This window comes from Cucumis sativus, chromosome 3, assembly GCF_000004075.3.
Source record: "Cucumis sativus cultivar 9930 chromosome 3, Cucumber_9930_V3, whole genome shotgun sequence".
In the NCBI taxonomy this organism is placed as follows: Eukaryota; Viridiplantae; Streptophyta; class Magnoliopsida; order Cucurbitales; family Cucurbitaceae; genus Cucumis; species Cucumis sativus.
This window is the reverse complement of record NC_026657.2, coordinates 38,069,913-38,082,868: the sequence shown is the minus strand read 5'-3', so window position 1 is coordinate 38,082,868 and position 12,956 is coordinate 38,069,913. Positions and strand designations below refer to the sequence as shown.

General features: G+C 35.8%; 2 protein-coding genes across 3 annotated transcripts; one reads left to right on the top strand and one right to left on the bottom strand.

Moving 5' to 3' along the window:
- The first annotated feature begins 2,783 nt into the window (after positions 1–2,783).
- On the top strand, positions 2,784–5,363 carry LOC101204033 (dnaJ homolog subfamily B member 1). Its single transcript, XM_004136288.3, has 3 exons — positions 2,784–3,298; positions 3,768–4,171; positions 4,672–5,363. The coding sequence occupies exons 1-3, from the start codon at positions 3,134–3,136 to the stop codon at positions 5,108–5,110; spliced, it is 1,008 nt and encodes a 335-aa protein (XP_004136336.1). The 5' UTR covers positions 2,784–3,133; the 3' UTR covers positions 5,111–5,363.
- Positions 5,364–5,593: 230 nt separating this feature from the next.
- On the bottom strand, positions 5,594–12,144 carry LOC101216628 (death-inducer obliterator 1). 2 transcript variants are annotated; one of them, XM_004136420.3, is made up of 5 exons: positions 11,891–12,144; positions 8,500–10,787; positions 7,734–7,854; positions 6,966–7,025; positions 5,594–6,848 (listed from the first exon to the last, which is right to left on the bottom strand). In XM_004136420.3, the coding sequence occupies exons 2-5, from the start codon at positions 10,689–10,691 to the stop codon at positions 5,811–5,813; spliced, it is 3,411 nt and encodes a 1,136-aa protein (XP_004136468.2). In that variant the 5' UTR covers positions 10,692–10,787; positions 11,891–12,144; the 3' UTR covers positions 5,594–5,810. The 2 variants fall into 2 exon arrangements, with proteins under 2 accessions (XP_004136468.2, XP_011652498.1); XM_011654196.2 differs by having other exon boundaries at positions 11,895–12,144.
- Between the last annotated feature and the right edge of the window lie 812 nt (positions 12,145–12,956).

Sequence of the window (12,956 nt, the reverse complement as noted above, 5' to 3'; positions counted from 1 at the left end):
CAAATTTAAAATTCGACTAGGGAAAAAAACAATTTAAAGAACTCATAAGTTCTAGAGATTGTATTATTTGACTTAAAACTTCAAATTCATAGAAAAGTTATCTCACAAATAAACATACCCATAAGCTGTAATGTTATTTAGAAGATTTTGAGTTGATTTAAAATGTAATTACAAATCATAAATTGATTCGTCCAATTGTTAACGTGAAATTTTAATCAACAACTATGTTTGGAATTGATTGTAAAATAAAGAAAAGTAATTATAAGATAATCGATCTCTTTTTTGTGTTTGGTGAAATAAATTATAGTTAGTTCTTCTAAAATCATTTTTAAATTACACCTTCATTTTATGTTATTTCCAAAATCAGTTATTTACTCTCTTTTAGATTCTCCTAGAAGCAAAGTGCAATTTTTAATAATTCATTTTGTCATTTTATACATATTTAAACAAATAATCATAAGGATAAAAAAGTATATGATAATATTAGGTCTATGTTAGTTATTATATCTCTAACATGATAATTTAGTATTTATAACCCGTAAATTTACAAGGGATGAATTTTGTAGAAAATTCGAGTGCAAACGGTCCATCATGAAGCGTGGATAATTTATCAAATTTTCTATTTTTGAACAAACTCAATTTACAAAACACTAATATGCTTTATATTACAACTAATTTAGTTAACAACTATTTTGAAAGCTTCTATAATTTCAAACGAAGTATAGGTCAAACTCTCTCGAAAACGTGCTTAAGTATAAAGTTTGATTCTAGTGGCAAATCCATAAATTTTATATGAGACATCGGACACTATATAATAAACATACTAAAAACCGTTAAAAAATATCTCGACGTTTGAGTGATGCTCCAATAACATTCACTACATTTGTGGCAATGAAGAAAAGATTGACAATTTTCACATGATTTTTTTGTAATATAAATGTAAATTTAAAATTTGCATTAAAAAACTGAAAAAACAATACATTTTTTATGAAATATTATTGAGAGAGTGAAAATTTAGATCACCTACTTTGTTGCATTCTTTTCTTTGTAAATATTTGTTAAATAATAAACAAAGCATTTTTTATGGGGCACATCCAAAACCAAAAGTTAGATAAAATAAAGCATTATTTAATATATATTGTAATATGACACCTCAAAATTAATATTAAAATACAAAAATTGATAATAAATGGTCCTTGTTTAATCCTTTATATTAGGGGTGTAATCGGGTTGGGAGACATTCTCAACCCAACCCATATTTTCGAGTTATTTAGGTTGGCAACCCAAATAACCAGAATTTAGTTTCCAACTCAATCAGTAAAATATGGGTTGTGTTGTCGAGTTATATTGTTTTTTAATTTCTAATGGATGGTTGTCGAGAAGACAGAGACAAAGGAACGATCTGAGATCTGACGAAGGTCGAAGACGAAGGAAATGTCAGCAATGGAGAACACTGAGATCTAAGATATAAAGATCTGAGATCAAAGGAGACGAAGGGACTGAAATCTAAAATCGGAGACAGGAGAGAGTCGGAAGAGAGACGGAGGAGATGAAGGAGATGGCTATGACGCGCGAGGGAGAGTCGGAGAGGTGAAACATGTCACATGAGAAGATAAGGTGAAAACCGAGCTTAAATGTGACTTGTGAGCTGTGAAGGAGAAAAGAAAACCCAATTTCCTTTTTTATTAAATGTGACTTGGGTTGGGACGTCAACTTAACTTGAAAAAATCTAATTTTTTTAATTCAACTCAACCCACATTTTAACCTAATCTAATCCAATCGTTGAATAGTTCGGGTTATTCGAGTTGTCGGAACTTTATATTTATATATACCCATATAGAGAGTTTTTGGAATGGTTAGTGTGATTTATATATATGGAAATTGGTTGATTAAAAATGGATAATTGAACAAAGTAAACTATCATATAACTTTCTTTTGTTAAAGAAAAGGTAACGAAGTCCTAACCTTAACCTCTTTACCCTTTCGTGAAAATTTAATTAAGGGTTAAATTAAATAAAATTGTCTTCAAACTAATTTATTCTTTTCTTTCAAAAATATCTATATACTTTTAAAATATTTAATATTATCCGCATCGATTGATTTTCAAAATTGATAAAATAGATTGTCACCTCATTTCAATTATTTCCAGATAATTTTGAAGTGTGAGATATTTATGATATCCCGAAGTATGGTAGTAGTTAAGTCCTTATATACCGTGTTAAACTTTCAATTGTAAAAATTGAGTCCTTAAACTTACACACATCGTTAAAAATTGAACTCCCAGATGGTAAAAACGTACCCTCAAAACTTATGCAGTAGTTGTAAATTCTACAATTATGTAAGTCCAATTGTCCAATTTTAACACTTAAAGTTTCAACTGCATTATAAAAGGATGTTTGGGAGCTAGAATGTAATTGAAACAGATTGTGTGAGGAGTCAAGGACGATTCAAAAATAAGATTGTGAAACACAAAAGATTTGAGTTGAAGATTATGTGAACGTTCGATACAAACATGAATTCTTAAATACTTTACATATAATACACAACTCAACTTACGACGGGTCTCTAAACAACCCCTAAAAATTTAAGGGTATGATTGCAAATATGGCATACTTTAGGGTAACTTTTACAATTAGTAAAAAAATAAACAATTAAAAACAATTAAAATGCAAAACGAGAATTTGAAAAATCACCGGGAGTTTCGGTTATAAAATTCCTAACATACTCATCAACCGCGGTATTCATATATATATATATATATATATATATATATATCTTCCAGCTATGTGCATCACAATATCCACCCACGAGTTCTTCTTCTTTCATTCTCAATTCTCTACCAATTTCTCTTCTTTTCTTTTCTTTTCTTCTTTTCTTTTTTTCTTTTTTTTTCTTTAATTTGTTTGAAAACGAAAACATTGATCGATCCAGAAGTTTGTTTGACTTTCGTGTTGGGAAGATCGATTCATCGGAAGATTTTTCATAAGTGTGTTTTGGTTTATTGTATGTGAGGGGGAAAGGGAGGGATGAGTTGAAGCATTAGATCATTTTGAAGATCTGGGTCTTTTTGAAAGAGACCTAGTTCTAGGGATTTTGAGCGATTGGATCTGATTTTTGCTGAAATCGATCGAGAATGGGAGTGGATTATTACAATATATTGAAGGTGAACAGGAACGCCAATGACGATGATCTCAAGAAGGCGTATAGAAAATTGGCTATGAAATGGCATCCTGATAAAAACCCCAACAACAAGAAAGAAGCTGAAACCAAATTCAAGCAGATCTCCGAGGCCTATGAGGCAAGTTTTTTGTTTCTCTTGTTTATTAGATCCCTAAAACTGGTTTAATCTTCTTCTCCTTCTTCTTCTTCAGCTTATATTACTCTTCAGGGAAATTTTGTTTCCACGAATATTTGTTCTGTTTTCTAATGATTGGGACCTTGAGAATGAGAATGTATTAGGGTTTATGTTTATTTCTTTGCTGAAAGAATCTGTGGAATATTGCTCGACTGGCCAACAAACATTATGGGAATTTTGGAAGCCTAAATTTGCTTGTGCTTCAGCTCGAATAGTTTTGCTTTTGGTGTACATTATATTTGCCTCTTTTCTATTCAGAATTTGTGATGCTTTGTGGCTCTGTAATATTCTGTCCTTGGGATTGAAATCAGACTTGATCGGATGAGTTTTTGTTTCTGATTCATCATCTTGCCAATGACCAGAATCCAATATCCAAATTGTTTGTATGATCAAAATAAATTTTATAATACAGGTGTTGAGCGATCCCCAGAAGAAGGCTATTTATGATCAATATGGTGAAGAAGGGTTGAAAGACATGCCACCACCAGGCAGTGGAGGCTTCCCATTTGGGAACGGCGGTGGAGGAGGGTCGAGCGGGTTTAATCCGAGGAATGCAGAGGATATATTTGCAGAATTTTTTGGGAGCAGCCCTTTCGGATTTGGTTCATCAGGACCAGGAAAGTCTATGAGGTACCAATCAGAGGGAATTTTTGGGGGATTCGGTGGAAGCGAAAATATTTTTAGAACATATAGTGAAAATGTAACACCAAAGAAACCTGCACCGGTTGAGAGCAAATTGCCTTGTACTCTTGAAGAACTGTATTCAGGATCAACAAGGAAAATGAAGATTTCAAGAACAGTTGTTGATGCAAACGGGTATGAAATTTTCATCCATTTTCGACTTCTTCCTTTTTCTCTCTTTTTCTATTAGAAAGTGTAGTATTATGAGAAGCAAAAAGGAGTGCTACAAAATAAGTCTTATATGAAATTAACAATAAGAGATGGTGATTACTGCTCAAGAATTTCTTATGATATGAGTTGTGTGCTGGTACACTAAGACTAAAACTATCATAGCATGTTCTCTTGTCTGAGAAGATATGATAAATGTTGTGGTTGACGTGATTTTTAAAACAATCATAAAATCTTAACCTGGAAATTCTATTATCTGGCTGAACATTGTTTCCCTTGCGTGAGGTTGGCAGATCTGCTCACTGTAGTCACAAATTTATCCTTTGTAGAGTAAAAATGATGAGATTTAAATTGTTAGAATGGTCCTGTTTAACAGGCTCCAGGGATTTAATTATGGATATTTCTATATCTTCTTTAGTTGGTTTTTATCTAATGAGATTCTCATCATATGTATGAAAACGTTACAGACGACAAGTTCCCGAGACAGAGATATTGACCATCGATGTGAAGCCCGGTTGGAAGAAAGGGACCAAAATCACCTTCCCAGATAAAGGAAATGAACAACCAAACCAACTACCTGCAGATCTAGTATTTGTCATTGATGAGAAGCCTCATGATGTTTTCAAAAGAGATGGTAATGATATCATTATGAACCATAGGGTGACACTAGCCGAAGCATTGGGTGGAACCACTATAAATCTCACCACGCTTGATGGTCGTAGCTTATCAATACCCGTAATAGACATTGTTAGCCCAGGCTACGAGCTCGTGATTGCCAGAGAAGGAATGCCAATTGTAAGAGAGCCAGGTAACCGAGGTGATTTAAGGATCAAATTCGACGTAAAATTTCCAACAAGATTAACACCCGAGCAACGAGCTGGACTCAAACGTGCATTGGGAGGATAATGAAGAAAAAAAGAACAATAAAATCTTATTGGTGATCACTTAATCTGCCAAAAGCAAAAACTATTTGCCAATGGATTGTTGAAACAGTAGGGTCAATAAAACCATATGCCCTCATAAATTTAGATTCCCACTCTTGTAACTTACCCATAAATTGTTCTTTTATTTGTAAGCTGTGTAACATTCTGTTTTTCCCAGTTAGTCCTTGTATTTACTGTTCAATAATTTTCCTATTGTTCTTTCATTTGTTTAAAAATTAAAAAGAAAAAATCATTTTCTTCTATAAATTACAAGAAAAAGAACCGAAGTTTGCCAATCTGATGAGGCATTTGAAGTAAATACTGAAATATTTAATAGGCCAAAGAGGCCACAGCCCAACACCGTACGTCTCTTGTCTGTACCGACAAACTAAGTCTATAATAAAGTTTTTAACTTTTCATTATTAGTTGATTCATTGATTAAATAAACAAATAAACCAACCCTATGTAATAGATGTGAAGAAAGGACAAAAATGGGAATTGAAAGGCCTCGGGATCGACCCAAAGCTTATACAAGATCCATGTAGAACAGGTAAAAGAGGGGAAAAGTGAAAAAATTCGAAGAATACAAGAAATAATAAGACAAAAAGCTATAAAGGGGAAAAGATGAGGAAATATGTGAAAAGAGAAAAGGAACAAAGAATTTAACTTTACACAAGAAAAATTCAAAACCCTCTATTATTTGAAGGGTTCGAAGGAGCTGATCTCCCAAATGACCCATAAAACTGACCATTACTACTATTTAAATTGCTAATAGGCTGTAAATTATTGCTGTTGTTGATGTTATGGCCTTGCTGAGGAGCCCACCATGTCCCTTGTTGACTCACATTTAAGGGAGGGGGGTGCCCCATGGGCTGCTGATTATGGTTCATCATGTACTGAGGCCTTAATGTCGGCTGCTGAAACCCACGCAAGGGCGGTTGCGAATGTGAGGGAGGAGGTATTTGCTGATGTGAGGCTGCACCTGCTTGTGGTTGCCATTCTGGGATATCGTCATCGTCGTCATTCCAAGGCTGGATAGCTACCGAACTGAACCCACTCCTTTCTCCCCAGTTTGCTGTGGAGGGGGTGTTTTTCCCTAAGTTTTGCCCATATTTGTGCACAAGCTCTCGCATTTGCTCTACTGGACGAGACCCAGTTTGGGAAACTGGTTGGAACGAAGGTGGTCTCGAGGACTGCCCTCGAGGGGTAAGAGGGTGCTTGTTCTGCGAAGAGAACCCGGGAGGGTTGGCAGAACCAGAGAAGTTAAATTCAGGGAGATCGTCGTCATCCCGAGCAGTTGAAGGACCAAAACCAGGAGGGACGTCATCTTCACCATCGGCATCATCCTCCTCAGGCGGAGGATGAGCAGTGGCAATAGGGAAATAGCTACTACGAGGAATAGTCTGTTTAGGGGAAATATTATTAGCTTTAAAGTTTGATGTCTCCTGTGGTCTTCTAGAACTAAAATGTTGCTTTTTTGAACTGCGTTTGTGGTGTGACGTTGAGTTTGGTGACATTGAAGTTAATTGAGTTTTTCTCCATACAACAACGCCTATTAAGCCATTTTCAATTGCATTAAGTGCCTCATTAGAAGTTTCCTTTAGAAGGATCCTGCCAAGCATTTCAAGAATTCTTCCATGTGGAGGGCAAAAATAAAATTCAACCCCAGATCCAGGATCCGCTATACCAACTCGCTCGTCCACGACGTATGACTCAGCTACCTGCAAGATAAGGAATTTCATGTACAAACACGGAAGCACAATGAGAAAAGCCTACACGGAATCAGAATGAGAAAAGCGTGCTGGAAAAGACCACTAAAGAGAGAATTAGTCTGTTACCTCGCGTAAATCAGCTTGTTCGCTTTCCGGGCGTCCCTCCTTCAAATCCAAATGAAGAACCTGCAAGAATACAAAGATTAACATCTCCAACAAAACCCAGAAACAAGAACAAAACTAATATTGGTTCGTTAACATTAAACCAAAATGTTATATATAACCCCCCATATTCATTTGTTTCTGAAAGAGAAATGAAAACAAATTTAATGAAACGTTGAACAGCAAGGCCGTCCATTTTAACGACTCAATTGGATTGAATTTGTAATGTTTTCCATAGTCCTGATAGTTTTGATTCACTAACATCTTCAAAATCCCAAGATTGCTGAGCGAATTTGAGTTGAATTCACAATTTTCTGAAAACATATGCCATTGTACGAATGGTATAGAGATATTGTTCCACGAAAGATTTAAAGTATGTGATGTTTTCCAAATTTGTCCGAATGGAGTTTTAACATCGCATAAGAGCAAATTTCCACTAAAGACTATCCGGTAAGAAGCATTATATTTTCGACGAGAACCAATTGAAATTGCAATTTTTTTTCCTTTACAATCATCAAGATGTGAAATGATTGCCCAAAACATTCGTCGCAAGAGTAAAAAACCTATCATCATCCCAAGCATGGTGATTGCCAAAAGGTTTGAACGGAAAACATTGAAAAAAACTTTAAAGAAACTCTGATGTTTCATCTTTCGTTTTTGTTCATTTTTGTCCCCGGGAGTGGATTTCAAGTGGATATTATTTTCTGTACAACAAAAATAAACAAAATATACCATAACGGCACGACTCCGTGATAATGGAAGCTCTTGAAGGAACTTCTCAAACGCATCCAATCTTACTCTCCCTTTAATCTCAAGAATGCCAGGCCAATCTTTTGCCGAAGTCCTTTCCCCACTGCAGAAAAGCAAACAAATTAAAAAAACGCATCAAGAACATCAAGACCGGACCTGAAACCATTGGGAAGTGAGAGAACTTTTGGATTACACAGTTAAATTCAATCGATCGATCCGTTTCATCAACCAAAGAGAGAGGGAGAGATACTGTCCACAGGGTGCAGTTTTAAACCCATGTCAAAGATTACGGCAAGTCAAATTTCAACACATAATAAGCCTCAATCAAGGAACATCAACACACCAGATCCTCTCAATTTTTTTTTAGGGGAGGGGCACACTAGATCCACAATTATAGAAAACTAAATACAATACAACTAGTATCCAACATTCAAAAGCATTGCTTAAAACATTGAAATAAGAAGCTATCCCTTTAAAACACTACTTCGGGTTAAAACACAAGCTCCTTGAAAATGGCATATCCAGCCGCTTAAATATCCCTCAAGTATTAACAATGGTCGCAAGAGAAGGCCAAAAGATGCAAAATAAGGAAAATCATATGGGTTCATCTCAATACTGGCAGATAGAAAAACCAAGTCTAACAAAAGTATATCTTGGAAAATAAATATTTGACAAAGCTATTTGATTGACTTGAATACAATTAGAAAGAAAAATAAAATCCAAGTTAAAAAGAGAGAAAAATGCACACCTTATGTAGGTACCCACGACTGAAGTCATTGTGGAAATGTTGTACTGGAGAATGCCATCCCATAGATGTTCTAACTTAACTGCGCTAGCAGGAGATTCTGTCTCAGATTTTGCATTATTACTATCATTAGATTTTGCAACGTCGTTCCTGTCTGACGTTCTTAAACCAGCTTGGTTGTCATTAGAATCCACGTCAAGTTTAGTAGGACTAGGTTGCAAATCCACGTGGCCAATAGAAGATGACCCAATATCTGCTTTTGTATGAGACTCCTCATTATTCTTTTCTGTACTGACATCCGTAGCACCTTTCGGAGGATGAGCTGCAGTCTTCAAACGAGAGTTAGGCTCAGACTCACCCTTCTCCAAAACAGGAGACAATTTTCCAGCACCTTCAGCTAAAATATCAAAAGGTGGCTCCGTATCAAGGGACTCCATGAACTCATCTAGGGAGACGATTGGAGGCAGCAACTCCGTATCCTTCAGACCGTCATCAACCATGAGTCCTTGCATCAAATCAGACCCTTCATTTGATGCAATTGTGAAGGTGTAATTATCCTTGTTAGATGCAGCATTTTTCTGGCCAGAAATATTCTGCTCGTCCTTAACTGCTTCGGGTTCATCAGGTGACCCATCTTCAGACTCATTGTTGTTACGTAGACTCTGACTCTGAGAAAATGTAGAAGCCCCAGATGAAACATCTGCAGAGGCATTATTATCATATTCTTCAACTTCTACCTGGAATTCACCTTTATGTGTCTTCTTTACCAAACGCCTGATATCAACTTCAGTGTCCGGTAAAACCACCATTTGTGCAAATTCTTCAGCCTTTGCCATTCTCCACTCAGAAAGCTCCTTGGAAGCAAGTTCCTCGGCTGTCATTGAGCACAATCTTTCGGGGGTAATTTCCCCACTCATAACCCTTTCTCTCAATTCAGGATTATTTCTGTCCTTCAGGTTGAACAAAAGGGACCTTCCTTTTTCCTTGTACTTTTTATTAACACCACTAAATAATTTAAATAATTCTTCTTCAATTTTCAGAGCTAAAGACTCGGGTGTCTGAACTGGTTTTGCTACCTGGTTTTGATTTCCTATACCAACATCTATCTTCTGAAGTTCATCAGTTAGAATTTCCTTTTTATCAGCTACGCCTAAATCAGCCTCCAGTACCCATGAGAGACCATTTTCTTGTAAAAGATCATCTTTAATAAAAAAGTTGTCCCCAAAAGAAATATCTTCATACGACAAAACATTATTTGGTTGAAAGACTCGCCCATCATACCTCAATGCATCTAAATCACTAACATTTACACATAGCGAACTCTTATCTAACATCTTTCCTACATTGTCTTCAAGACCAACAGAATCTAATTTTTCAGAAAAGATTTTCCTCGAGTCATCAGATACATGACCAATAGCTGGACCAGATGATAAAGAATTTTCCTGCTTTGGAGTTGAAAATTTTTCAGCCTCTGTTGGAGAACTTTTTTCATCATTTGATGACTTGTCTTCCTGCTGTGATACCAAGGCTAATGCAGCAGTCAAGGATTCCCTCATCTTCGATCTCACAGATCCAGTTGGTTCATTTTGTATTTTGGAAGTTGGAGTGGGCGGAGCAGTCTGGCCTTTGGAAGAATTGGATCGTTGATGTCCAACTTTAGTTGGATGTGATTCCATTTGCTGTACCTTTCTTTTAGTTCCTGCAGGGGAATACATCGGCGCAGGAGCTGGGGAATTGTTTGGTATTTGTAAATGAGGTCTTTTGGCTATTCCAGAAGCTGGCTGCAACCATGGTCGATGTTCCATGGGTGCAACACGCTTATTATGCAATGGAGACTGCTGTGCAAGAGAGTTCAAAGGCTCATTTGATGCTTTGCGCTTCACGGGAAGTGACAGCATCCCTTCTGCAGTTCTCACCATGTTTCCAGTCCCTCCAAATTGATTGTCAGGTATTTGAAAATGTTGCCGTCCAAAATTGCCAGTTTTAACATCAACCTGTCCTCTTTGCATGCGTGATAGCATTCCACTCTGAGTTAGAGAGCCACCGGAAATTGATTCCATCAGTTCCATTTGCCTGTTGGGTACTAAATATTGATGCACGGAAGGATCCGAGGAAGAAACTGAAACCCCTCTAGGAGCTTCTGATAGTGAAGAATCCATTTTGTTTGTTATAGGGTCCAATTGACTACTTTGCATTAATGCTGTTGGATTCTTCAAAAACAAGATTGTTGACTACTTTGCATTTTCTGTAGTCATGCGAACATCAAGTACTTTACAGAAAAACTTTAGCATCTGCATTTAGAACAAAAATATACCTTTCAGAATCAAAATACAATCAAGCACTGCAGATCTATAGCAGAGTTAATTACACTGTTGAATTCTTTCAGAAACACAAATGAGGTTTTTATAATCTCAACTGTTATTTTCCAAAACCAACAGTTAAACTCCATTATACTTTATATGGTAGTGTCCAGATACTAAAGCGCAGGGGTACAAACTGAGAAGTAACATTAAAATAACAAACACAAACGTATCCGCAAGTAAAATTTATCACTCCATGTCCCACCAAAAAAGTTGGGGCACATACATCACTCGAGTTGAGACTGAGAATATTGCCCCAAGACACAAGGCTAATGCCAAGGTGCATACGATTGACAATACAATATTGTCTCAAGTATGCACTCGAGACAACCTCAGAGGCTACACTATTGTCTTATAAGCATGAGACTAAAACGTAAGAGGATCATCTAATCTGGTTGATGAACTCTATAAGAAAAAGAAATCATCTAGATCTTCAACTTCAAAAAGAAGATACCACCTCCATCCAATAAGATCCTATGTTCATAAATCGGATTGATTCGGCATCAGAAACCTTTTTGTCATAAAAGTATACCAAAAAATATACTGAATAGGCATCCCTCTACAGTTGATATAATCTTTTTTTACATGTAATAAGACTAAGCGACTTCCCATACCACCTAAAGGTCCCGAATTTCCAGGAAAGTATTACCTTCCGGATTCAAAATAAGTAGATCAATTCAACCTCGAATAAACCCCACGTATAACCTTAGAACACAAAATTATACCCCACTACCCAATCTCAAGAATCAAGTCCCGAAAACTCAAATTCAAAACAACCACCCAAAAAATCACCCGAAGAACAGAGAATTAATTCACACCAAGTAAAACAAAAAACACCAACAAGACACAAAGCCAGAAAACACCAAGAATCCCACAATCATCACAACAAAAATCAAAACAATCCAGAAACAACCCGACCAAAAGCTCACCAATAATCAATCCGAAACCCAAAACCCTAATCTAACACCTCCCATCATTCAAATCTACAAAAAATTTTAAAAGAAAAGAAAAGAAAAAGCAAGAAGCGAACATACATACAGAAATCGTCCAATACAGCATGAAACGGCGTGAGGAGCGGAGTGCAAGTGAGAGGAAGATCACCGGATAAGGAAAAATTGAGAGAGAAGAGTGAAGAAGATGGCGACAGAAGCTTGAAGCAGAAAAGTTGAGAGAGAAGATGGAAATGGGAAATCGAGAGGAGAGAGGTGTAGAAGGGAAGAAGAAGAAGGACAAAGGTCGGGGCGCGGGGCTTCAAGATACAAACCCTAGAGAAATTCAATCCATGACAGTCGAGTGAAAAAAAAATCAATTTATTTGATCACTGCATCATCATCTTTGCCGCCACGTGTCAGCCACATCCAAGGCGGTTATCTTAAATGGAGATTCACACGTGCCGTATATTACGTGTCAGTTTTGATTTTTTAACTATGAGAAGACAATGTGTCATCTCAAATGACGATTTTGATCAAATATCATTTCATATATTTTAGTAAATGATGTGTAAATTTAAATCTTTAGTTAAGTTTGATCCGAATCCATTTATGAAATTTTAGGCTTTATACTTACGTTCAATAACAGATTCCAAAAATTTTATTGACAGGGAGCTTCGAATCTTATTTGAACTCTGGTTAGAAGGGAAACTAACAAGCATAAGTACTGCTAAACAACCTACAAATATTAAACATTAGTTGGTTTTGTTTATACGACAATAAAATTGAACGGACCCGAGTCCCCTTACCTATACTAAATCTGTCGGTGCTCATAGATGTTCAAGATTAAATTTGATATACTTATGAAAATCATGAACTAATTTAATATAATTATTAATTCTATATTTAAATTGATATAATCTCTAAATTTAATATTTAAATTGATATAATTATTAATTTATGGTTTAGGTGAACGTGATTCCAAAATTTCCATCTAAAACTGATATTCGTTAAAACATGAAAAAGCTATTTCAAATAACAAAATTATTAAAATATTTATAGGCACATTATAATTACTTTTGATTATTTTGCTATAAAATAGCTCCAACACTATTTCTATTATATATATTGTTATCTATTGTTTACAAAAAAAAAAAAAAAGAAACATATA